At 45.8% G+C, this 27,585-nt stretch overlaps 1 protein-coding gene across 1 annotated transcript in view; it reads right to left on the bottom strand.

Moving 5' to 3' along the window:
- Patj (PATJ crumbs cell polarity complex component) overlaps positions 1–27,585 on the bottom strand; it is a 284,333-nt gene that overhangs the window by 40,349 nt on the left and 216,399 nt on the right. The window contains exons 31-32 of the mRNA XM_051164507.1: positions 20,960–21,046; positions 2,948–3,019 (exon numbers count right to left, since the gene is read on the bottom strand). Of these exons, the coding sequence (XP_051020464.1) occupies positions 2,948–3,019; positions 20,960–21,046 (159 nt within the window). The remainder of the gene's footprint in view (positions 1–2,947; positions 3,020–20,959; positions 21,047–27,585) is intronic.

Here is a 27,585-nt window from a genome sequence, read left to right as displayed (position 1 = left end):
TAAAAACTGGGGAGGGGGGCAGCAGAGAGGCTCACGGCTGCTTAGGGGCTCTAAAGAAACCCATGGCCACACAGCCTCGCACTCATCGGTGTCTCTCGGGGAGAGGGCCAGTCTTCACAACATCAGTGAACACAAAGAAGCACAGAGGCTGGGAAGTTTGCGGCCACTACTGGGCTTTGTGACCGCAGATGTCATCTGAACATTGCTAGTGGACAGCTGTACACTGTGAGGTGAACGCAAGCATGGAAGAGGAGCTGCCCCAGCGGTGCCTGCTCCTCCCTCCCTGGGAGAGACAATGAAGGACTGGTGAGCTTTGGATTAAAAGCTTTAGAGTCAGAACATTCCGTCCACAGCAGCAGCCAGCTGACTGGGCTTCGCTGGAGTGCTGCCCACCCTCCATGGCTGTTCTCTTGTGCAGTCACAGGAAAAGGCATCATCACCTTCCAGGGGTGACCGAGCACAGTCTTCATCAGGCAGCGAAAAGAACGCAGAGAGGTTTAAAACACCATCAGACTACAGAGATGTCTGCTGTGCACCCTAACACCTTTTGAGTTCACTATCAGGGCAGCGGCAGCAGGTTTTAAAGTGTAAACATTTTTGCTTCAACTGAATGTAGTTATTATTTTTTAAAAATTATTTCATTATTTTGTGTGTAGGGGTGTGTTGTCTGGGTGTACGTCTGGGCAGCATGTTTGTGCAGTGCCTTTGGAGGCTAGAGGAGGGCATGGGATCTCCTAGAACTGGTTTTACAGATGATTGACAGCCACGATGTAGCTCAAAGCCAGGTCCTCCCTGGAAGAGCAGCCAGGGTTCTTAACCACTGACATCGTCCCTCCAGCTCAGACTGTAGTTATTTCTCTTCCTTTCTTCCTTCTGCCCCCCCCCTTTTGTTTGTTTGCTTGTTTTTTTTGTTTTTTGTTTTTGGAGACAGGGTTTCTCTGTGTAGCCTTGGCTGTCCTGGTACTTTCTCTGTACACCAGGCTGGCCTCAAACCCACAGAGATCAGCTTGTTTCTGCCTCCACGTGCTTGGATTAAAAGGCTTGTACTACTGCTGCCTGGCCTGATGAGTTATTTCTAAAGTTCTCTTTTTGGTGTAAGGAATGGCACCCAATGCCGCAGGCGTGCTCGGTAAGTACTGTGCTACCGCAGGCGTGCTCGGTAAGTACTGTGCTACCGCAGGCGTGCTCGGTAAGTACTGTGCTACCGCAGGCGTGCTCGGTAAGTACTGTGCTACTAAGTCATACTTCTAGGCTACACATATTTGTTTTTATTTAGGCATCTACCATAGAATTTTAGAGAATTTCCAGAGGCATTTTGTTTGGAAGTGTTTGAAATATATACTTTGGGGGGGGGGGAGTTCAAGAGATGGTTTCTCTGTATAGCCCTGGCTGTCCTCAAACTCCGAGATCCACCTGCCTCTGCTTCCCAAGTGCTGGGATTAAAGGCTGTGCCACCACGCCCGGCTATCATATACTTTCTATATAGTCTTGTTATCTATTGTTCCTGAGTAATGGAGATTTTAGTGACACAAAAACATGATCTAGGGCTAGAGAGATGACTCGGTGGCTAAGAATCTGCACTGCTCTTGCTGAGGACCTGAGTGTGCTTCCCAGCACTCACATCAAGTGGCTCTTAGTCACGTGTGATTCCCTCCAGGGCGTCAGACTCACTGTTCTGGCCTGTGCAGGCATCAGCACCTGAGTGTGTTATGTCGACTTGACACAGACTAGAGTCATCTGAGAGGAGGGAATCTCAGCTGAGAAAATGCCCCCCTAAGATTAGCTAGAGGCAAGCCTGTGGTGCTTGATGATTAGTAAGGGAAGGTCCAGCCCATTGTGGGTGGAGCCACACCTGGGCAGGTGGTCCTGGAGTCTCTTGAAAGCAGGCTGAGCAAGCCCCAGAGCAGCACTGCTGTGTGGCCTCTGCATAAGCCCCTGCCCTGCGTGCCTCTGACAACGATGAGTTGTGATAATGGAAATATAAGCAAGATAAATCCCTTCCTCTCCAACTTGCTTTTGGTCATGGTGTTTCAACACAGCAATAATAACCCTAACTAAGACATGTACACATACTCACGTGTAGACACTTACATAGTTAAAAACAAAATTAATCTTCAAGTATAAACTAGTACACGCAAATGAAGATCAGGAGTCAAAAACAAGAGAAAAGTTAATAGCAACAAATATTCGACAGACAAAAGTTGGTAGCTTACTGGGTGCAGGGCAGAGGCCAGACAACGCCGTACTTGAGAATTAGGAGATCATTGTGAGTTTGAGGCAAACCTGGGCTACATAATGCTCTGTCTCAAAATTAAAAACAAAAAACCAATCAAACAGTTCATAGGCGTTAGGGCCCAACACATACAGGACATTTCATTCTTTCATTCATTCAGTGATGTTCTCAGACCTCCAACTTTTTTCTTTGTTTTTAATGTGAGTGCTCCGCCTGCATGTACACCTTCCGGCCAGAAGAGGCCTTAAGATCACATTATAGATGGTTGTGAGCCACCATGTGGCTGCTGGGAACTGAACTCAGGACCTCTGGAAGAGCAGCCAGCACTCTTAACTGCTAAGCCATCTCTCCAGGCCCCAGACTTACAGCTTTTTAAGAAAAATGACATTCAAAATGTATTGTAATTTATATCTTTTTCAAATTACAAATTCTTCCATTTGAAAAATTTATTCATGGCATTGTGTAAGATAGGATGGTGTTACAATGTAACTGTAAAAGGATGTCTTTAAAGGGTGCCTTTTAAACATCTGGTTAGGTCACCAGGACAGAATGGTGACAAGCGGACACTTTGGCATTAATTATGCGTTGACACCAGGTTTTGACTTCCTGCCGGTAAGAAAGGATGTGACATCACAATCATGTCCTTTGCTTGTGGAGTGCAGTTTATATGGCACTCTACCCCAACAGAGCAAATCCCAAACATAAATTACACACCCTGTCAGGTGACTCCAATGCCTTCTGCTGCTCTGCCACCATGCTGTGATCAACCACCAGGGACAGGTCCTCCTGAAATGTAAAAGGTATGGTCAGCTAGCAACATTGTCCCAATTGCACTTTCTGTGTCTGGCAGTGACCTGGGCTTTGGTCTGTCTCAAAAGTGACCCCAAGCAGCGGGAACACATTCTCCATCCCCTGCCTCGATGGACTTGCACAAGTGAGCGCACGCTAGTCCTATCAGTTAGTCTTTGTTTTTGTGGTTCGTTCATTTCCCCCTATTACACTAGCTGTCCTATATTTGTATTTATACTGAATATGAAATATACTTCTAGGGTTCAATTCCAGAAAATAGAACACCCCCTGCCGCAAGATACTCACCTAGAAACTGAAAGCATGCCTGACAGAGATACTGTGAGGAATAAAGGCAAGGCAGTCCTCAACTCCAGGAGAGAAGCAAAGGATGAAGTTGTGGGAGACCGACACAGACACAGGGGCCGTGTCGGCTGACGTGCTGGCTGGCCAGAGTGTGTGCGTCTGTCTCTCCCGTCCCAGCCTCTCTGTGTAGGTGGATTTACGGCTACAGCTTCCCTTGATGGTTTGGGTTAAGGCATGAGCTCCTGCAACTTGGCTTGGGCAAGGCAGGGGCCATGAAGGGACAGGAGAGATGCTGATCTGAATGGCAGAGGGCATGTTTGCTCAGGGGAGCAGGAAATGAGGACAGAGTGGCTCAGGGCATGGAGTGGCAGGAATTCACAGTCTGCTGACTCAAGCAAATCTGTGTCTGCTTTTGACTCTTCTAGCTTTAAATCCCTGCATGATTTATGTGTGTGTGTGCACATGTGTGTTAGGTCTCAAACCTGGGACAAACAGCTAACTGAGGGACCCAGTAACATATTAAAGCTGATGCTGGTCGCCAGATTCTCCCAGCATCCCTCAGTCTCTACCCGTTCGTTACAGGATCCTCTGGCTGGCATAACTACCTCTACCCCTCAAATCTCCACCCCACAGACTGGGCTGGGCGCCATTCCCACAGCTGCTATTTCCTATACAACCCAGTCATTTTGGTTACTCCAGCCCTTTCACCTCTTGCCCTCTTGGCCGCTGTTCCCAGTTCCCCTCTTTTCCTTTTCCCTCTCCTCACATGGCCCAGCTCAGTCTGCTGGTCAAGTCCACTCTAGATTCTCCCAGATGTCTCTGTCTCTGCCTGTTTTCTCCTTTATTTCTATACCAAAAACTTCAATCCCTTAGGAGCAGCCGTGTTCTCCTTTTCCTTCCTACTTTTTTTCTTTCTCTTTCTCTTTGAGGGAGACAATCGCACTATGAGGATGGGATAAACCAGCCTGCCTCCATCTTGGGCTTGAAAGCCATTTTATGATAGAGACAAACTAGTGCCCATCTTGTAACCTTAACTACAAACAGTTCTGTGCCACCTGTTCCAAGAAAGGGCAATCATGCCTTTGTTTCAGAGAGTTGTTATGACTGCCTTGCAGCTGTGCCTTTGTTTCAGGAGGCTGTTATGACCACCTTGCAAACCTACCTTTGGTTCAAAAGTGACCAGCTGTTGTTATGACCACCTTGTTATGTTTAGCTTCTGTAATCCTGCCTGTTTGCCTGGCAAACCCCCCATTTGGAAGCCCCTCTACCACCGAGCTATAAAAACCCTTATTGTGTCCCTGTCCAAGGCTGACCTCTTGAACCCATATACATAAATAAAAAAAGCTTGCTTTGCTGGCTGTTGGTGGAGCACACTTTTAATCCCAACACTCAGGAGGGAAGGGGAGTCTCTGTGATTTTGAGGCCAGCCTGGGCAACAGAGCGAGTTCCAGAACAGCGAAGGCTACAGAGAAACCCTGTCTCGATAAACAGATGTTGAAAAGATTAAGCAACGCAGTCCACGAGTGTGTTCTACATGGTACCCAGCAAATACCCAAACCCATTAAATCCATTCACAGCGACAGTGAATGGAAACGGATGATGGGCCCTCCTGCTCCCAACTGCACCACCAGGCTGTAGGAGCCAGTGATCTGTGTAGGACCCCATGCAGGGTAGGGCCCTCCTGCTCCCAACTGCACCACCAGGCTGTAGGAGCCAGTGATCTGTGTAGGACCCCATGCAGGGTAGGGGCCTCTTGCTCCCAACTGCACCACCAGGCTGTAGGAGCCAGTGATCTGCGTAGGACCCCACACAGGGTATAGCCACACACCCATTCTTCCACGGCCCCCTCACACGCCACGCGTAGCCAGAGTGCAGGTACAGAATGTAGATTGGGTTATAGTCTCGTCCTGTGCCATCTGCTCTCTGCTGCTGCACAGCCTGGGAGAGTTAACTCCAGCATGGATTTGGAGACTGGTGCCTAGGTCCTCTGTACAACAAGACTACCTTTAGTCCCTGACTTTTTAGGGCCACATGTATTTTTCTCATTTACATCTCTGTCATTCCATATGGGAAAAAGTTCCTAGATCCATTTCATCCAATTCTTTACACTTTGTTACAAAAGATTGTATGATATAAGATGAATCTGTAAGTCACTTCAGACCACCTTCCTCCCACCCTGCTCTGTCGCTGGTTTTTTGAGGCAAGCACTCTCTCTCTCTCTCTCTCTCTCTCTCTCTCTCTCTCTCTCTCTCTAGATTAAGACATGATCTAAACAAGTGCTAAGTGCACCAAAATTTAAGAAGCTGGTTTTATTTTTATTTATTTATTTTTTAATATATTTTATTAATTTATTCATATTACATCTAAATTGTTATCCCATCCCTTGTATCCTCCCATTCCTCCCTCCCTCCCATTTTCCCCTTACTCCCCTCCCCTATGACTGTGACTGAGGGGGACCTCCTCCCCCTATATATGCTCATAGGGTATCAAGTCTCTTCTTGGTAACCTGCTATCCTTCCTCTGAGTGCCACCAGGCCTCCCCATCCAGGGGACGTGGTCAAGTATGGGGCACCAGAGTTCATGTGAAAGTCAGACCCCACTCTCCACTCAACTGTGGAGAATGTCCTGTCCATTGGCTAGAATTCCCGAAATTTGTGGATAAATGGATTGAACTAGAAATGATCATAATGAGTGAGTTAACCCAGAAGCAGAAAGAGTCACTTATATCTAGACACTAGCCCAAGGGATATGTCCCATGGAAGTCTTCACTTACCAGGAAAGTGGGACAGAGGGGAGGACATCCTATTGGGACTCTAGGTGAGAGAAGCAAGGGAGAACAGGGAAATAGAAGGATCCAGAGGGTCCTAGAAACCTACAAGAAGAACATTATGATAGGCAGATCTGGGCCCAGGGGTCCTGCTCAAACTATGGCACCAGCCAAGGACAATACATGCAGTAAACGTCAAACCCCTACCCAGATCTAGCCAATGGACAGAAGAAGTTGGTTTTAAAAGCACATAACATAGGTCAATTTCAGGCAGGCCACCAAAGGACACACTGGGAGCTTGTGACTGTGGCCTCCACTTTGTGGCCTTCACAGGTGAGAGGAGAGAAGGGCACGGAAAGGCCAATAAGGCGAATGGGAGTGCTGCAGAGCAAACCCAGGCTGCATCATAACCAGGAGCCATGGCAGCGCACCTTTTAGTTTATATCAAAAGCAAATGCTTCTCAGTGACGTTCATGCTGCAACCCTGCTCCAGCCCATCCCATCCGCCCAGTGAGGGGACAACAGGGATGTTTTCCCCAGTGTGAGAAGTAGCAAATTTAAATCTTTTCTACCAAGTAATATACAACGTGTGTTTAGAACAAGGAATTTGTGCAAATATTCTCCATGCTGTAAAACCTTTGTGTAGAGAAATTTTAATCTAGCAACCTGGATGCTCTGGCAAGGGATCACATCCAAAGACCTAGGTCTGTGTGATCCCACTAGAATGCAGATGTGCCACACACCTTTAATTTCTCTGGCTGGAATACAGACTTGTCCTTAGAACACAGCTTTAATTCCAAACAATGACGGTAAAGTTAGTTTGTATTAGGAAGCACCAGGGTTTGAAAGTGACATCTAATTGAGGGGCAGACAGAGTAACGAATCAGAGAAAGATCCGACAGAATGAGTCAGAGACGGGGTACGCCCAACGCTCATGAGAACAGACAGGAAAGAAGCTGCCTAAGTGCAGAGCAGAGTTCAAGAAGAAACAGACAGCGCAGGGAAGTCCACTGAGTAGAGAAGAGTAGAGAGTTCAGTAGAGAAGGTGAGCACAGTACATTTTACAGGCAGTTTGGTTCAGAAGCTGAGCAATTTAGGAGAAGCCAGCTTGAATCAGCCAGCTGAGAGAGGAGTTTGAGCCAGAACAGCTGAATTGAACCAGACAGCCAGAGTTCATAAAGAGCTGGAAAGTGTGAGCTTATTCAGCAGTGACCCTCCCAGAAGTCAACTGCCTGTGGGGAATAAAGTTCCTGTTACACCTCTGTTCACTCCAAGGCCCACTGTTCTAGTCTAGGAACCTTATGGCCTGCAGCCCTTTCCCCTTCCATTTCCTGTGTGCCAGTTTTCAGAGTAGCCAACTGCATAAGACTGTGAGGTCAGACCCCAGCCACAGGGAGTTGGGGAAAGGGTAAGGGACACAGCTACCGCCTAGTTAGAATAAAAAATAAGTGCATTTCCTGTCTCTGTGTGTTCACTCAGGGTTTGAGCGCATCCTCTTGATCAAGCGTTTAATTTGCTTTGTCTAGACATTTGGTCAACAGTTGGCCTCTTTGAGGCCTGAACCTATTTCTAACACTAGCTATGGATCACAAACCCTAATTTAGATATCGCCCAGAGCAAATACTAACTTGGTTTTCCCCTTTTCTTAAATTGATTTTACATTTATTGCTCACGTGTGTGTGTGTGTGTGTGGGGGGGGTACATGAAGGTCAGAGGACAATTTGTGGGAGTTGGTTCTTTCTATTTAGTACGTCCAGAGGTCAAACTCGGGTCATCAGACTGGATGGCAGATACTTCTACCATTTGAGATAACTTGCTGCTCCCTGGTTGTTTTTACCCCCAAAGAAGAAGGGCCAGCCAGTGGTGGTGGTGCATGCCTTTAATCCCAGCACTCAGGAGGCAGAGGCAGAGGCAGGTGGATTACTGTGAGTTTGAGGCCAGCCTGGTCTACAAAGGGAATCCAGGACAGCCAAGGCACACAGAAAAACCCTGTCTCAAAAAACCAAACCAAACCAAACAAAAACAAAAGAAAAAGGGCCAGAAAATATGGTTTCCAACTGCTTCTAGTTAACAGGGAGAGTGTTTAGAAAGATCAATTTCCTCCTCCTTTTTCTTTTAAGAGTGGGTAAGTGGTAACAAGCTCCCTAAAGGGATTTGTGGGTAAGACGGAACTCAACATGTGTTCACCAAGGAGGTACATGGTGTCAGCAGAGGAGCCCTAGTGTATACTGCCTTTTCCTACACCCTGGAGGGATGCTTGCGGGCTTGACCAATCACAAGGGGATGATTCTGCACGGGTCTGGTTGGTAGGTATCTGGAAATCATAAGTTCCTCCATCTTCCTCTCAAGGACGAAATGACAAAACCAGATTTTGTGAAAAGTCTGGCTCTGCACACTACCTTCTTTCTTATGCTGATTATCTTGAGCGTGCGGCTGAAGGGCTAGGGGCTGGGGTAGAACACCTGCCTGCTGTGACAGCTAAGGCTACGGACCACATGTCAACTGTGGGGCTAGTCACGCCACACATTTGTTAATGTGCAAGTGGACTTTTGTGTTAGATACTACTGTATGCTCTGTTTTAGGACAGGCACAGGGGTGCACATCTTTAATCCCTGTACTCAGGAGGGAGAGGACGAAGAAGAGTTCAAGGTCATCCTTAGCTGTATGGTGAACTAAAGACAGCCTGTGCTACAGGAGACACTGTCTAAAACTAAAGACAAAACACAACAACCCCAAACCCATTCATCTGTTTTTTGAGTTTGAGTAACTAAAACACAGAGATGACCAAGCACTGCCAGAACCCAACGGAGACACAGCTTGCTCTTAGCCAAGGCACAGACCACGTGGGAAAGAGAACACACTTCCCCTCCTGACCACGTACAGAAGTCCCCAGTCAGGCTTGCAGAGTGGCTCCATATTTAGATTTGGTACCAAGTCAGAACATGTACTTGTTTATTTTTAACCCGAGATTTAAAGCAAAATGAAAGCACTCATGGCTGCTGCAAGTGATGCAGGCTCCTTCCCTTTGTGTCAACACACAGGCTTAGCACTTGCTCACCTTCCAGCAACTGCACCGACAGAGCTCTTGGTGCGCTTACTTCTGAACATTTTAGGATGCTGACTTTGCATCTTAGCTCCTCAAACAAATGGGTATAACAGGTTTGGTTGGCATCAAAAGCCTTGGCACAGCGTGGGAGCTCCGAATGGATGCATGGGTCAGCGGATGCACTTCTGAGGGTTAGTTCTTAAGCTGTATTGGATTTCCCTAGATGATAGTTATGATGAGAGGTAAGCCTGCCTGAAATCTTAAAAGCAGACTGACTCCTTGTCTTAGTTAGTGTTCTATTGCTGTGAAGAGGCCCCATGATCAAGGCAACTTATAGAACAAAGACTCTGTTGGGGCTTGCTTATAGTGTCATGACCACCATGGTATGGAACATGGCAGCAGTCAGGAAGGCATGGTACTGGAGTAGTAGTTGAGACCTAAAATTTGATCCATAAGCAGGAGACAGGGGTGTGTGCGGGGGAGGGGGCGGTGAGGGGTGGAGGGAGAGAGAAGGAGAACACTGAAAATGATATGGGCTTTTGAAACTCAAAGCCTATTCCTCACAACAACACACCTCCTCTAGTGAGGCCACACCTCCTAATCCTTCCCAAATACTTCCACCAAATGGATACCAAGTATTCAAACATATGAGCCTGTGGACACCACTCTATTCAAATCACCACACTTCTGTTCTGAAACTAGGTAATTAAAGTACCCCTCTCTCTGGACACAGTAACAGCCTAAGAGTAGTCACCGGGACCAAATGACAACAAAAACCTTCAGATTCTAATGATTCGAGAGGAGATGTCAGCTCTGTTCTGGCTGAGGCTCAGCCCCAGGAGGGATGTACACACTGCGCTGAGGAGGCGGGTCTGGCTGAGGACAGGGCATGAGCACAGCTGAGACACCCCTGGCAATGTGGTCTGCTGGTTCTGACTGTTCCTGAGTGTAGTGATGACTCCGTCCTAGTGATTTCATCTTTCCAGTGATTGATAGTTGATCACAGCAGTGCAGGTGACATGGACAACACCTGTAGCCTTTAAGTAAACTTCTACTTTTGGTTAAGTAAAGTCACTAAAGACTCCAACAGAATCTGGACTTTTCTCTTAAAAATGTGTTGTTTATGCATAGAGAGAAACTATCCCTTAGCCTACACATTCTACACATTCATGTTTTCATAGTTCAGGAACACAGCTCAGCGACCAATGTCTACGGAGTTCAATCCAAAGGAATCCATTATATTCCCAAATCAGCTTGCACTCTGAGAGTCTTCCCCACTGCTTCCGAATCTTTTAAGGAACCACAGGTTCTGTAGAAAGTTTCCTTCTTCTCACTTGGTCTGCTAAGCATAAGGGAAGTAACAACTCCCAGGTGACAGTTACGGCTTCAACAACAGAAGTCCGCAGATGCTTGTCCAGAAGTCTGCACCTGATGCGTCCCCAAAAGACTGTAGGAGAGGGGACTAAATGTGTTCCATACTAACCGTTCCAAGCTGATAGGGAACAGACTCCAATTGTCCCTTTTTAACACCAAGAATTTTTGGAGGTGGGGTCTGCATGTTGTATAAGGTCAAACTCTGTCTCCCAAGTAGCTGGGAGTCCGGATGCATAAGGATCCGTCCCTCCTTCTCTTTAAATCTGCATGTGTGTGTATGTGATATGTGCTCATGTGTATGTGAATGTGATGTGTGTGTTCATGAATGAGTGTGGCGTGTGTATGCCATAGCATGCACATAGAGGTCAGAGGTCAATGTCAGGTTTGCTTGAGACAGGATCTGTTTGCCATGCCAGGCTAGCTGGCCTGAGAATCTCTGGGAATTCTATGCCTCTACTTCCCATGGGATTTGAACTCATGTCCCTGTGCTTGTACCTTTGCCCACTCTTCTATATCTCCAGCCCTTATAATTACTTCTTTAAAGTTGTATTCAATACCATCTATGACTCTTTTCTCCATGCCTCAGTTTTATTAGCTGTAAAATGGGTTAATAATGGGGTTGGGACCAATTTTAAAAGGTTATCACCGTTCCAAACAGTATGGATTAGAATGATGCCTACATAGGTCTTAGCTTCCTGGGTCTTAACATTATACCAGCAGGCACGGCTTCTCCAGGATGCTAACTGTTGCTCACAGACCAGTCCTGGGATGTGATATTTTCCAAGAAGCCGGAACTCTGAATGCCCTGACTGGCTGAGACAGCTTGAGTATCATGCCCTGCTCCTTCTGTCATTTTCTGTCTTTGATAGTTGATGACTAGGGATTACAGCTGTAGTATTTCTTTCTCTGTTTAGAAAGCATGTTGGCAACAAGTGAATCTTTTCAGGCAAATGCAAACTCAAGTTAAGTCTCAGGGGACTGACTACTGGGCAGGGGAGGTGAAGAGGGGTGGTGTGGGGTGGAGGGGAGCAGGAGGTGTGAGCTGGGTTAGAATGTGTCCTCCCTTACATCTTTACCTTCCTTGTCGCTCCTCAGTCTCTGCTGTTTGCATTACCATACAGGAGGGAAGGGGACGGATGGAAAGGCTGAAAGGGTTTTCTTCCATGTCCACAAAACGGATTTGATTGGGAGCTCACTGTCATTTTTATGACTTGGAAAGGGAAATTTATCATCTGAGCAAATCCCAAATGCTTCCTGAGACAGAGACATAAAGAACAATGAGCCGTGGAAGACGCCACGTATGTGAGCGTGCTTGGACTCCACAGTGGCCATCTGCGCCCTGTCACAGGAGAGTGCTGGCTCAGCCCATTTCCGGCTCCTCTCAGACCCTTGCTGTAGATGCTGCTCCTTTGGTGCATCTGAAACAGTCGCATCTGTTGGAGATACCAGCTAGGAAGCAATCTCTAACAAACCTACAGCCACTAGAAAAACTGAGACTGTTTTACAGCTGAGTGCCTGCCGGTGCTAAGATCAGGGAAGATTTTTAATCAAGCAAAATAGCCCAGTTTGATAAATGACATTAGAAGCTAGAAACTACATCATTGCCCTAAAAGTCAGAATTCCAAAGTGACTACGACCTCTTCTCAGCATAGCAGTTTCTTCCTCCAGTTCTCCACTCGATCCTTTTTAGAAGTTAGCGACAGTCTCAACCTTCTGTGTATCAAGCTTAAAAACACAGGCAGCCTTTTCTCGTTTCTCTCTGTCTCGGTTTATTTAACCATGTGCAGTGAAACAAAGTAGACTCTTCTCCGGCAGCAACAGACTGTGAAAATCTCAAACTGACCTTCAGGGATGCAGCTGGCCTTCCAGAGAGGACAGCAAGAGAGGCTAAAGAGACAGTAGGTGGAGGGCTGGGGATGGAACTCAGTCCATGGTGGTGCACACCTGCAATCCCAGTGTGCAGGAGGCGGGGCAGGGAGAGGTGGACTCCAGGGGCTGGCTGACTAGGGAGGCTCAGGGAGGCTGACACACACACACACACACACACACACACACACACACACACGTAGAAGGTGTCTGACGAAGAGACTTGAGGTTGATGTCTGCCTGCCATCCCACCACATGTGCACTCTCCCTCTACCACACATGAGTCTGAAGCCTTGTACGCCAAAAGTGTGTGTGTGTGTGTGTGTGTGTGTGTGTGTGTGTGTTGTAAAGGGCCATCTCAAATGAAGAATGTCATGGACATGACATTCTTAGATTCAACTTTGTGAAGAACTCTTTGGTGGCCACTAGTTTGGTGTTTTCTAGTAACTAGGGGCGGTGGGTAGGAGACTGCTTCACTGAGCTCTGAAGTCTGGCAGAGCCATCATGGTGTTCCTCCTCACAGGTTAGGTGTGCTCTGCAAAGCTGACTTCCGCTTTCCCTGGCTCAATACCATCTCTGAGAAGCGTGTGGCTCAAGCTGCCTTTCAGACATCAACATCAGTGAGTCAGATATAGAAGATTTTGGCTCCTTATTGCAGGTATAGGCACTTCCGGTGATGGGGACAAGCAAGGCAGGCAAAGGGTTAAGAGAACATCGAGACTGGAGGGGCCAAACAAACTGGCAATGCTCAATGAATCAGGGTTAGGGTTATCCATCTGCAAAGAAAAACTGGGAACTGGAGTTTATGTATAAAGCTGTACACATGAGCTTCTATGCCTGGATGTGGAGCCACGGACAGCGATGGCTGCTGGGGAATGGAGAGTAAGTTTTCCTTAAGGGTGTGGGTTTTGCTAGGTCAGCCACTATCCAGCGGATGACCATGCACTGGAAGAGTGTGCACAGCAGAACTGCAGTCAATGTGTTAGTAAATTAAGAGGGAGGCAGAAGGGGAGAGAGAGACGGGAGAGTGGAGAGGAAGAGAGACAGAAGGCAGAGATTTAGCTGGTGGTAGAGAGGTGGGGATGAATTTGGGAGGAGTTAAGGGTGGAGCTGAGGGTGACTCTAATCACAATACACTATACAATTCTCATAATTAGTAAAATTACTTATTTATAAAAAACTTAAAAAGCTGCTATGGATAGAACTTGGCTTGAACATCTTTGGAACATTATGCCGACTAAGGAAAGATATCTGCTGGGTAGGTCAGGTACCAGCCACCAGTGTGAGCTGTTCTGGATCAAGCTGTACTCCTGAATCTGAACCATGTTCTTATGTGGTTATACTTCTTAGAGGCAGTTATACTGCAGCTTCTAAGAAAATATAGACTGAAAAATAAGAGCTCTGGCAACTTGGACATTTTCTAGACAAAATGTGGTGTTAATGGTAGTTGCTGTTGACTGAAATGTTCCTTCAGGCAAGTGCTGTTGGTTTTCATGAACTGACTCAGACTCAGGGGTGGAGGAGTCAGGGATGGGCAGTGTGAGCCCTTTTGAGCAAGGACTGGCAGAGGAAGCCTCGGGCATGGCAGGCTCTTGGGTTATGCTCAACAGTCCTTGCAGTAGGAGAGGCCAGTCAGACCAGAGCATCCTGACATGCAGGCACTATTTAAAACTGATCTTCTCTGAAGCGTGTTTGCAAAGCTTACACGATTCAGGCATTTCAAGGCAGAGAGTGGGGTGCTCCTAGGACCCTGGCAGTTGGGTGATGGAGCCTGAGATGGTAAGATGAACTGCCAGCTTCCATTTGAGTTTTCATGCCACAGACTATTTAGGTCAGTGAAAGTTAATTCCGGAAACAGCTTGTTTCCCCAGGCACCTCTGTACCCTATAAATTTTAAAATCACCACAAAGAAACTCCAGGTTGGATGCCACTTTGATGTATATAGATTTCCCCCACTTTTATGTTCTTCTGCTAAGGGCCAGAATTATATTTGATGACAGACAAAGAGCAGCAACAAATGCCACTGACAGCATAAAAACGAAACAAAACAAAAACCACAAACTTGAAACAACTTTTTAAAAACTGTGAGAAATGGGAAATGTTACACAGACCACTTTTGAAATGACATGTGTCACTTGGCACACACTTGCACTGCTGCTAATTTGTTTCACAAAACAGAGAGAGAATGCAGGGCACATCTGCTCGGGCCATTTTCCGTGGGGTGGCCTTGGGTTGCTGGCGAAGGCCTATGCGTTGAAGGTAAGCATAATTTCTGTCACCCTAACCCTGTGGAAGAGGCTTTAAGGAACACGTATAGAAGAAGACTTGTGTAATGTGCCAAGAAAAGTGAGTCCTTTTACTGTCTTCTCTGTCGCCCTTCCTTGGAAACACATGCCAGCCTCGTTGCTGGAAAACATGTTTGCTGTACACGCTCGCAGTTCTCAGAAGAATAAGCACCACTGTTGCTGTATCCTGCACATGCCCACTGCCTCCTACCCAGCCTTCCAGAGTCCACTCTGGTCAGTCCCATCTGCCATCTGCCATCTGCCACATGGTGACTGCAAGAACTTAGAGCCAGCCCCTGCAGCCCTCTGAGGCTTTCTCTTGCTTCTTGTCAGATCAAAGGCAGCCTTGTAATGTGACTTGGCTCTTGCTGATTTTTTCCTCCCTCCCTCCCTCTCCTCTCTTGCTTTGCTTTATTTTTAAATTATGTGTATGCACTTATCTGTGTGGGGCGTATTCATGAGTGCAGGTGCCTGTAGAGGCTAGAAACACGGGGTCTTGTGGAGCTGCCTGATGGTGGCGCTGGGAACCGAACTCGGGTCCCCTGTAAGAGCAGTGTATGCTCTTCACTGCTGAGCTATCTCTCCAGCCCCTTCTTTGTTCATTTTCTGCTCCATTTCCAACTACAGTCAGCCTTCTGTGCTTATTTAACACAGGGTATGCACCTGCGACTCAGCCACGACAAGTGGACACTACCAAATGCCTACACATCAGAAACAAAACCTGTGTCTGTACTGAACACATATAGACTACCTGTCCTTATTCCATAAGCAACAAAGTACAGCTGTGTAAGGACAGCAGCAACACATAACAGTATAAGGTATTAGGTATTAAGGTAACCCAGACCCGTCTTAAAGGAAAGAAAGGACTGTGCGTAGGTCAGAGCAAACACCACCATTTCACATAAGGGACTTGGGGACCTAAAGACTTCGTATCTTGAGGGCCTGAGGACTGAGCCCTGCTTAGAGACTAAGAGATAATTATATTGACATCTTCAAATCTCAATTCAGATGCCTCCAGATGAGGCCCTCACTCATACGACCCGTGAGCACCAAGTACTTTTAGTTCTGAGCTCTGATCAAAGTAGACATTTCGATATAATTGTGATGCACCCAACACTGGAGTCAGTATCTACTTTTACCTCCAGCGGCAGATGCCTAGAATCCTCCCTTCCCAGTGTTGCCGGGAGTTAATGAGTGGGGTTCCAGCTCCCCACACCCCAGAGCACCTGCTGTTATCTGCTGTGCCCTGGCTGCAAAGCCGCACCTCACTGTGACTCCGACCACCTGTGAAGCCACATCTCACCTCTGATGTGCACTTCTCAAGTGGTAAATATCTTGAGCATCTTTCCCATACTCGCTCTATATTTGCATATCTTTGGAAAAATATTAATGTTCTTTCCCATTGTTTGCCTTAGCTATCTTTTTATTATTTACTGCAAGGTAGTTACTCAGAATTACTTTATCAGTGACTGTGGTAGCACAGAGAAAGAGATGGCTAAGAAGACAGAAAAGAGCTGGGTGTGGTGGTGCACGCCTTTAATCCCAGCACTTAGGAGGCAGAGGCAGGTGGATCGCTGTGAGTTTGGGACCAGTTTGGCCTACAAAGTGAGTCCTGGACAGCCAAGGCTACACAGAGAGACTCTGTCCCGAAAAAGAAAAGAAAAAAAGAAGAAAGAAAAGAAAAGAAAAGAAAAAAGACAGAAAAGGTAAATGGGCTTTACAGGAGAACAGAAAATTATGAGCCAAGATAGGGTTAAAGATACAGAGGTTGCAGCCAACATACAGGTCGGTTACAAGAAAGCAATGAGCACACACCTCCATTTTACTCCGTCTTTCCCACCTAACCACCAAGCTTCTAAACATGGGAGCCCAGTATGAGAATTTGTCCATCTCAAGCCCCTTGGAAAAACACAGGCAGGCATGGTGCTACATGCCTAAATCACCAGCCTGTAAGGTTGGGGCAGAAGGATCACTTGTTTGAGGCTAGCCTAGGGTACCTGCGGGGGCAGGGGGTTGTCTAACCAAACAACAAACAAGTCTGGAGTCCTGCTCATCACTGGGCTCCCTGCATACACGAGAGATGATTAGCATTTCCTGTCTCAACAAACAGATTCACAATATTTCTTTTAAGAAAAGTCATATATGTGATCGGCACAGCAATGGACTGGGCTAGAGTCTTGGCTGTGCCAAGTTCCTGTTGTGGAGTCTCAGAGGAAAAACTGCCACCCTGTGAGTAGATAGAGTTCCTCAGCAGCCAGGTAAGGGCATGACCACACACACCTGAGGGTTCACAAGGCAGCCTCTGTGAACATGCCCGGCACAGGCTGGGTTTGGAAATATTTCAGTTGTCTATGCATAGCTTTAATGACTAATGTAAAATGTATTATGTGTAAATTTCATCTCTTTAGTGACCTGTTTCTATCTCAGAGGTTGTGTGCACCTGGGTGCCTGTGCATGCATGTGTGCATGTGACGGTCTGCGTCTCTCTGACTGGCAGCTCTACACAGTGCTCTGGAGTGCAGCCTCCAAGCTGGGTCATTTTAGGCAACGTATTCCATGTCTCAGCAGCGGAGTTTCCTGTCTCTTGTTACTGCTTTCACATTTGAGCGTATCTTAGAACAGTTCTTCCTCCTCCTCCTGCTGCTTCTGGACACCGGAGCCCCAGGCTCTCCAGGGCGTGGATGCCAAGACTTGTCCAGTGGCAGCCTGGCTCTACAGCCTCTGGACTTGACTTCCTTGCTTCTTCAGCTTACAGACAACCTACTGTGGGATGTCTGAGACTCCACAGTCAACTAAGTCAGTTTCCACAGTAAACCTCCTCTCACATAGACATCTTACTGGCCTTTCTTCCGGGAGGACCATCAGTAGGTTAGTACTTGCATTCTGGGGTTGACCACTCATTAACGCTTTAATAAGAATTACAAAATCAACATCAAGAACAAAGCCTCACTTGGTGATTATGAAGCCAGGGTATGGTGGCCCCCCATCTGTAATCCCTGCACTTGGAAGGCAGAAACAGGAAGCTCATTCCAAGTTTGAGGCGAGCAAGCCTGGAGTCAGACTCCTTGGATCCAGCCCCTGGTTCTACCCTTTCCTAGCAATATGGTCTGAGAGGATAGAATTAACCTTTCTGTACCCCAATTTCTGCACCCATAAAATGGGGAAGGGAAACAAGGGTGGGCTTTAAGAGTTAGAGGCATAGAGCAGTGCAGTGTCAGGAATATCAGCATTTATTTGGAAAGGGGTTGCTTCTGAGCAGCCTACTCCAGTGCTTGCTCTCATAATAAGTAGTTATTTATAGCTGGCTGTGGAATCTCACGGCTTTCATAGCGCTCAGGAGGTAAAGCAAGTTTGAGGTCATCCTATGTTACATACTGAGTTCTGGCCAAGCCCAAACTAACAGCTCTTTAACGTATCCTTTCTCCAACATAGAAGCTTGTGTATGTGGGCAGATGACCAGTTCTCAACAGCACAGAAACAACACTGCACAAAAAGACAAATAATCATTTAATTTAATAATGTAATGAATTAATCTACAGTCCACAGTATAAAGTCCTTCAGCCCTGGGACTCCACTGTTAAGTCCTTCAGCACCCTATAAAATCCTACCCCTTTCTAAGATACACCACAATTCATATTTGCTGGTTTTCTCTGATGCTGGCAACTTGATCTGGAGCCTCAAGCAAACTAAGCATGTACTCTACAGTGCCTACACTGCTTGGGCCATCTGGTAAACCTCCACTAATGTATAACACCCTTTTCAGTCTTCTGTCTTCTCTTTTCCAAAGGTCCATCTTAAAGAACCTGGCTCAGGACCTGACCGCTAGTTTGGTTGTCCAGACAGTTTATTGTTCTAACTGATCACAGAGATAAGCTCCTGAAGAACAAGGCGCAAGTTCTTCCAACTGTCTTTAGTGTCTGCCCAGTACCTGATAGGTCCTTGACCTTCAGAGGAAAAGAGAAGCATGGGATTAATGCATTGGACTGTTCTTAAAAGTTAAGGGTAAAAACAGTTACAGCCTGTAGAGACCAAACAAGGACACAATCCTAGGATAATGTGGATAGCAGGTTAGAAAATACCGCTGTGTTAATTATAGTGCTAATATTCACATTTATTAGGGCACACTTTTTAATTAGCAGCAACAATGTTCATCTTTCTCTCTCTGCTCTGAACTCTTCCAGATGCCTTTGGCGAATCTCTTTCTCATATCTACAATAAAAACCTTTCCCTAAATCATGGCATGAAGTAGCCATGACGTCAGTTTATAGACTAGAGATTCCTTATCTTTGCTTCCTAAGTGCTGGAATTACAGGCAGGCTGCTATGTTTGCCCCACTTCTATGTGGATTCTAGAGACCAAATCCAGGTCCCCATGCTTGCATGGAAAACACTTAACCCACTGAGCCATCTCCCCAGGCCCAAGAGTACATTTGGTGGCCTGTGTAGAAGAGGCTAAGGCCAAAGCCAGTTAGATCTGCCTGCTTCTGCCTGCTGAGTGCCGGATTAACGGTGTGCCGCCACAACAGGTCAAGGCCAAACTCACAATATTTTATATGAGAACTATTATGCTAGAAAAATGTGCCTAAATTCAGGATACCTATCCTCTCTCGATTAGCTCATCCATAGAATCTACTAGAAATGATAGACTACCAGAGAATAAGGAAGATGGGAAGGGAAGGAATAAAGAGAAGGGAGATACAACAAGAGGAGTGGGAATCATCCAGTTAGTTTTGGATGAATTGATATCTAAGAATACATCCAGATTAGGCCCACATGTAGTACACAAACATGCATGCAGGACACACATACACACACACACACACACACACACACACACACACACACACACATACACACACACACTTTAAAAAAAATAAAGCTCAATACTGCAGACCTCTTAGGTTGCCTGAGCCCCATCTCTCAGTGCCTTCCCTTCCCGTTTCCTCTGGGGATTAAACTGAGGGATGTTAACAAAAATTATGCTGCTTTTAAATGCTTTTCTCTAAAGTATCCATAGTGATACAGTGTCTCAAAGACTAAGTTAACTTGTATTTAAGTTAGTGCAGATATGCATCCTATCCTTTAGAATAGGAACCGGGTCCTCATGTGTTACTATTGCACCTCATGATACCAAGGGTCTTCAGTGCCAGGAAAGTTTGCACAGGGTGGTTTGGTACAATTTTCACTCTTGCTGAAGAGATGATCTGAAGTAGAAATGACCTTTCCTTTAAGCCTGAACAAACCAGTCCACTCTGTTGGAGATATAATTTAAGCCAGTTCTAATACATGTTATTTTTCTTTCTTTCTAAAAGTTGAAAGAAGACAAATAAATGGATTTATTTACCTTCTCAAATTCCAAGTAAAATAAAACATCAACTTGTTTTAAAATCATCTAAGTGATGAATTTTTCAAGATCTATAAGACATTTGAAACACAGATGGACAGGGAAAAAAATTCACATTCCTTCCTAACAACTGTAGCCCAACTTTGGAGGTGATCAGCTACAAACTGGAAAGGAATATTATGAAATAAAAAAAGGCATGCTTTAAATACGAAATACAAGCCTGATAGGGATAAGAGAGCGAAAGAGAGAGAGAGAAAGAGAGCGCAGAGGGAGAGAGAAAGAGAAAGAAATAAGAAGGGCAAGAGAAAGAGAGGTGGCTTTGTTGTTTTTAATAATCCTGGGTAGGGCCATACCTAGTGGCAGGCAGGTAATGACATCATAGGTTGCTAGGCAGACTGGGGCCAGTATGCTAACAGCATGGACACCAGAAAGTCTGGGCACATACCTGCCACTAACCTTTGTAAGAAAATTAACTTTGTGTCCTTATCTATACAGGAACACAGCAGAGAGCTTGGTTCAAACAGACAATTCAACAGCAAGATGTTGTATCCACCTGGATGGAGAGCCACAACTTCCTTCATCCCATGACATTCTAGCCCATTAGCAACTGGGTATCTTTTACTAGGAATCAAAGAAAACATTTCCTCCTGTGTTGATAAAGTTCCTTCAGTCCAGACCCTGGAAATACCCAGGACTGAACTGGATTTGAAGTGGTGGCTAACTGCCACGTTAGTCCTGGGCCGCACATCTCAGGGGTGGTGGGGGAGGAGCTGTGCCGTGAGAACCAGTCACCTGCTGAGTGGAGAGCTCTTCCTGTCTCAGAGCTCAGGGTACCCAGTGACCACGACAGCAGACAGCTAGTCCTTCCTAAGGTGGTAAGAGATGGAAGCCCTGCACCCCCGCCCCCGCCCCCTGCGCCCCTGTTTAGGATAAAGAGATGGCAGGACACTCACCGGTTTGGAGCTCTCAGTTTCAGGCAGGTGTTTCGCATCCACACCGCTGTCTTCCTCACTGCTGACAGGTTCAGTGCCACCCAGATCCTACGGGACAGCAAAAGGAAAGCAGCAAAGATGTTACTCTTCATTCACACTGTCTCAGACAGCACACACTGCACAGCTGTGGACGCCGTGCTCCTCTTGCTAGTGGACACTGGCTCCGCGGAAGTCGTTCCATCTTTCTTCAGAACAGAAGGCCAGCGGACTCCTCTGTCCATTTGTTTTATTAGGCACGATTCCTGCGACCTGGTATTAGTATTCCCCGGGAAAGCTGGTCCCTGCTTTCTCTTCCAGGCACATGCCCGGCTGTCTCACGTCAGGTCCCTTCTCTTTTTGTCAATAACTTGTCAGTAACAGGAACCTGGACAACAGACTTTGTTAGTTCTGGCAAGGAGACTGAAAAAGAGGTGTGCTGGGGGCTTGCTGGAAGTTCTTCGTTCATCTTCTGCTCTTTCCTTCCTTTGTGTTTTACTACTTACTAGATGTTTATGCCCACATATTCAGTTTTTATAAGCCAATAGACACTGAGGAATTATTTCTCCCACAGAATTATAATCATTATGTTCCTAGACAGCATAAGTATATGGTTGAACGAATATAAGTCACTAAGACACACAACTATTTTATCAATTATATAATAAAAGAAGTAATTGAATATTCAAGGATTAAGTTACAAAACATAAAAGGCATATGAAATAGCAGATGGTTGCTCTTTGCTAGCAGAAATAATTACTCCCCAGCACGCAGTTGGTGGAAGAAGAGAACCAGCTTCCTTTAATTGTCTCCTGACACCCCCTACCCCCACTAAATAAATGTAATAACAAGTAAAAGAATTTTTAAAGATTTTGTTTGTTTGTTTATTTATTTATTTATTATACAGCGTTCTGCCCACATGTATGCCAGAAGAGGGCATCAGATCTCATTATAGATGGTTGTAAGCCACCATGTGGTTGCTGGGAATTAAAATCGGGACCTTTGGGAGTGCTCTTAACCTCTAAGCCATCTCTCTAGCCCCAAGTAAAAGAATTTTAAATATTTATGAGTAAGTATTATTTAGCTTTGCTCTAGGTATCTATACTTTCACCAAGAGGCATAGCTACTTCATTTGCAAAACACAGCCAACATTTTACTGGAAAATTTTAACAGCCTACTTACATTGTTTTTAGGCTGCAGCTGGACCTCAGAGTATAAATATTAAATCAATTCTAAGACCTTCCCCCCTTAATTCTAGAGACTCTAAAGTCATGTGCTTTCTGTAGCATCACCAATTTTCTCTTAAAATTTTCTTTCATTGGGCCAGGCAGTGGTAGTACAGGCCTTTACCGTATTTTTCGGACTATAAGACACACCTGACCATAAGATGCACCCAGTTTTTAAAGCAGTAAAACAAGAAAAACGGTAAAAAAGGCAATTGGACCATAAGGTGTACCCTAATTTTCCCTCCACTTTTGGGAGGGAAAAGTGCATCTTATGGTCCCTTGGGAGGTAGAGGTGGGTGGATCTCTGAGTTCAAGGACAGTCTGGTTTACAGAAGGCGCTCCAGGACAGAGAAACCCTGTCTTAAAAAAACAAAAAGAGTCTTTCACTGACAGTTTTTGGTTGTGAGCCTAGCCTTTAACGGCTGAGCCATCTCTCCAGCCCTCACTGACAGTTTTATAATTTATAAATTACACATTAGTTGTTTCCACCCCTGGTCTCTGTCTCCCCTCCCACTAAAACCCTTCCTTACCAGCCCCTCCTGCTTTCTGTCTTTGTGTGTGAGACCCTCTAAGTTCAATGCGAGTTTCTTGCCTGAGCACAGGTGGAAGGTTATTTACCCGAGCAAGGGCAACAAGATGTGACAGTCCCTTTCCCAAAGACTGTTAACTGTTTAAAGCCCTCAGGGAGGGGTAGGACTTAGGGACCCTCCCCCACCCCTAATCCATGATGAGGTGTTGACTGGCCCAACCCTGTGCAGTACTGCAGGTGCAGCGAACAATTCTCTCAGTGGTGCTTTCCACAACTGCACAACACAAGTGTAGAAACACATTCAACAACCACCATAGGACCTGATGAAAAAATAAACAAATGACCAAGCAATGATCAATAGTTAAGGAAACCTGATATATACTGGTGTGAACATGGATAATACAAACACAAAGTGAGGTTACAATCATAAGACTCACAGCACTGGGGCCTAGAGTGTCCTCAGTCCCTGGCACTCTGCAGCTACACACATACAAGCATGTGTTGGATAGTCTGCTGCGATTCTTATAATGCGGATAAAATCTTGGCATAAAAATGTATCTAAAGACATAATTCTGTGTTGGAAAGTCACCCGGTACAAGTGGCACCCAGTACAAGTACCAGGCATGTCCTGAGCCCTCAGCGGCAGCAATCGCTGCTGAAACTGTCGACCCAGGTGCTGTAGCACAGGTAATAGTTGTGATTCTGAACACCTATGTCTGCTGACCATTACCTCCACGAGGCTTCATCAGAGGTATTCCCAGGCAACATGCTGTTAATACGCATGACAAACGAGGCTCCCTGTCCAGTTCTCCTTCCAAGGCACTATCCTTGCGCAACGGCCGTACAGCAGTCTTACAGAGGCAGCTGCATTTAGGAGTCTCAATTACAATCCACAAGTGTTTGCCATTAGAAGCCCCACTGTGTTTGCCTTGTGAGCTGTAGTGCATTTTCCTATTTCATTCTGCGTTCACGTGATGCTGGGGCCAATGAGCAGTGTAACAGCCTGGCTGTTCATGAAACCGTTTTCATGGCTTACCTAGTCATAAACAATCTGGTTGGATGGAAGTATATCCTTTGAGTGTAAGAACCTCGAAACAGCCAGTAGGACTTGGACCAGCACCAACAATCTAGAAACTCCTGGAAGGCTTTGATCTTAGCTGAGTGTCCTGAAGGTTCAGGCTCAATCAGAGCAGTTTCAAAAAGCTTCTACCAGACTTTGGGTATCACAAGCCTTAGTGAACTGTAGATGAGTCTCTCTCCTCAGCAGCTTCCACCCAAGAGACAATGCTTTGCTTTGAAACAAACCCTAAACGATTTGAATGTGACATGTGCTGAGATTGGTGTAAACACTTTCCTCTGGCTAGGCAATTAGAGGCAATTACTGGAGAAACCTCCGAGCTGTCTGTCTCCTCTAGTGTTGCAATAGTAAAGAGGCTTTTCTTGGGCCACTTCTACTTTTGGTATTGTGGGCGGAGGTGATCACGAGAAGGAAGCAGCAGCAGAGGCAGCAGAGTGACACTGCAGTGACAGCGGAGTGGTGGGTGGGCTCAGGCTGAGCTGCAAAAGGTAACTGAACAGTTCCAGAGCCCAGCCAGGGTGACACCAAGAGAAACAGAGGTGGAAAGGCAGTCAAGAGCCCAGGAGGAGAAACTGCCAGAGTCCCAGAGAGCTGTCAAGCTGACGTAGGGAGGAACTGTCTACAAACAAACAAACAACAAAAAAACCCTCAAAGAAATAAGTATTGGGAACAGTCATCTGCCACAAAGTAATGTTTCAGTAAATGACTTATGCACTTGTTATATTATATTTTATATTGCTTCATAAGAAGCTTCTCTGAAGACAGCTCTCACGAAGCTCACGTTACTGTCTCTCTACGGCAAAGCACTTCCCCCTCTGTTATTTATTCGCATCTCTCTTGCATCCCAATTATGCATACATGGAATCTATCTGAAAGATCTCTGGTGCCCACATCTGTGCTTCTTTCATTCTCTTGGTTTGATGCAGGGATTCAGTGCTCCTGGGCCTGCCTCACTTCAAAGGCCATGCTCTCAGCTCTGCTGTATTCACCTCCTAAACGCTCTCTTCTGCGTTTAGCTGGACATGCCTCCATTAAGGAGGATATGAAGTCCAAATCCAGATGGAGAGGAGACTCTGGCATAAATATAAATAAATAACAAATAGGGTGGGGCATTGAGGATTGTTGGAAACAAGGCATTTACTTTCTAAGCAAGCTAAGGTTTATATAAGAGTGTCTGTGCTTAATCAGGACAAGAACAAAATTTTAACTCCATTCTGAGAACAGAATGGCTCACACGGCAAGGAGCTTTTACAACAACCCACTTGCCAAGAGCTTAAAACATGGCAAACAGTCAGGGACAGGAAGGGAAGGAGGTCAGCAGCATGACTCTGAGGAGCCAGGATCCCTGGTGGCTTGAGGACCATCTGGCTGAAGCAAGGCAGTCACAGACAAGATGAGTCAGCTAATCCAGGGGGCAGGTGTCCGCTTCTCTCTTGGCGATCTTCAAACCACCTGTTCAGTGTGGCTGGCTTGGCCAAGCCTGCTCACAGCAACTCCCGCAGGAAGAGCAAAGTCAGGAACTGAAGGCAGGACCACAGATGAGGAAATGGCAAAGGCATCAACACCGTCACCCAGAGATGGTAGAGGGGTGTGTGCGTGTGTGTGTGCGCGTGACTAAGGACAATTTTCCCACATCTTCTAAAGTTCCAAACTTCCCTTCCTTTGCCGGCCTTCCTGGGAATTTCCCAAATAAAGTAATGGTTGTTTTTTCACTTATTTTAATTAATGTTTTAATATTTTTTAATTAAAAAAAAAGAGGGTGCACTGGGCTGGGACTCAGACCAGAGAGCCTTCCTCTTGCGGTAGATGAGAGCCAATACAGAGACCCAAAACTGGAGACAACACAAAGTGACAGACTTTGGAGCGCTCAGCCCTAAATGGAATGTCTTCAACAATCTCCTCCCACTCAGGGCTCAGGAATACGTGAAGAAAAGGAAGAAGAAAGGCTCTAAGAGCCAGAGGGGATGGGTGACACTGAGGAAACTGTTTTCCAGACACAGCAGTACTGACGCATATATGAACTCACAGACTGTGGCAACACGCACAGGTCTGCACAGGCTCCAGCCAGATGGCCCCAGAGGCGATCTCCAAGTGACAAACACTTGCAAAAGAAAAAAGTTAGTTTTCTCCAATGGAGTCTAACTAGGGCATAAACCACACTTAAGGGCAGGTTCCAAGCCTAGCAGTAGTGGCCAACACAAAACGAACTCAGAAGTGATTTGTAGATTTTTTTTTTTTTAATTTTACTGGTCTTTTGCTTTTAAATTATGGTTCCATATTTTCTTTCTTTCTTTCTTTAACGATTTATTTATTTATTTATACAGTATTCTTCCTAAATGTGTACCTACACACCAGACAGGGGCACTAGATCTCATTGTAGATGGTTGTGAGGCACCATGTGGTTGCTGGGAATTGAACTTGGGACCCTTGAAAGAACTGACAGTGCTCCTAACCTCTGAGCCATCTCTCTAGCCACCAGGTTCCTGATTTTCTGTTCTGATAATTTTGTTTGGTTTTAGTGTGTGTGTTTCTTCTGCTGTCTTTGCTATTTATTTATTCATTTTTACTCATTTATATTCTGGCTTGTTCCTTTTTTATTATTTTAATTTGCCTGTTTGTTTTCTAAATAGAGAAAGAAGCACTGGCATTGAATGGGTGGGGAGGATGTGGGTGGAGATGGGGGAGGAGAAACTATAATCAGAATATAATGTATGAATTTTTAATTGCTAAAAATAAATTGTGTGAGTATGTGTGCACAAGCATGCACACTGTGAGAAAGCACTAAACCTGGAGCTCAGGGCTGGAGAGATGGCTCAGTGGTTAAGAGCCCTGCCTGCTCTTTCAAAGGTCCTGAGTTCAATTCCCAACTACTACATGGTGGCTCACAACCATCTGTAATGTGAACTGATGCCCTCTCCTGGCCTACAGGTGTACATGCAGGCAGAACATTGTATACACAATAATAAATAAATAAATTTGTTTTTAAAAAGTGTGAATGTATTAAAAAAAAAAAAAAACCTGGAGCCCACCGACAGGTTAGACTGGCTGGCCAGCACTGGGGTGACAGACACACTCTACCACTCAAGCCCTCACGCTTGGACAGTAGGCATGCCACTGAGTTACTCCCTAGCCTCCTAACTTAATCATTTTCGAGCCAAAGTCTCACTATGTAACGCAGGGTGTCCCTGGATTTACAATCCTCATCTCCTTCCGAGTGCTGGGGCTGCAGGCACTGGACTGTCACACCTGCTATTTTGCTGTTTTGTTACTTTGTTTTCTCATTTACACAGTTCAGCCACGGTTTCTTATCAACTGGATGGAAAGAGCCTTGAGAGCAGGAATGGTGTTTTGTTTGGGAGCAGAGCACCAGTCCAGCGGAGGAGGCTCTGGTGCTTTAGAAGGACACTTCTGAGCACTTCGTAGTGTTGTTCCTCCCAGGTCCTCATCCCACATGATAAGGATACATCAACAAAAACAACTGTTTTCCTCTGACCTGAGATGTCACTAAGCAACATAATATTTTTAAAATGTAGTAAACATGTCTCCTGGTATAAAGAAAGCTTGTCTGTTTTCTTTTCAAAATTTAAAGATAAGGTCTTACTATGTGGCACTGACTGGCCTGCTGACCTCCTACTCACAGAAATCTCCCTGACTCTGCCTCTTGGTGCTGGGATTAAAGACATGTACCGTCATACCCAGTTTAGGTATCTTTATTTTAGAAATAAGATTCATGTTTATTGTTTTAGACTGTTTTATGTCTGTGTTCCTAAATCTAATA

This window comes from Acomys russatus, chromosome 2, assembly GCF_903995435.1.
Source record: "Acomys russatus chromosome 2, mAcoRus1.1, whole genome shotgun sequence".
Classification (NCBI taxonomy): domain Eukaryota; kingdom Metazoa; phylum Chordata; class Mammalia; order Rodentia; family Muridae; genus Acomys; species Acomys russatus.
Note: the sequence above shows the minus strand (reverse complement) of the source record. Positions and strands in the feature narration are given on the sequence as shown.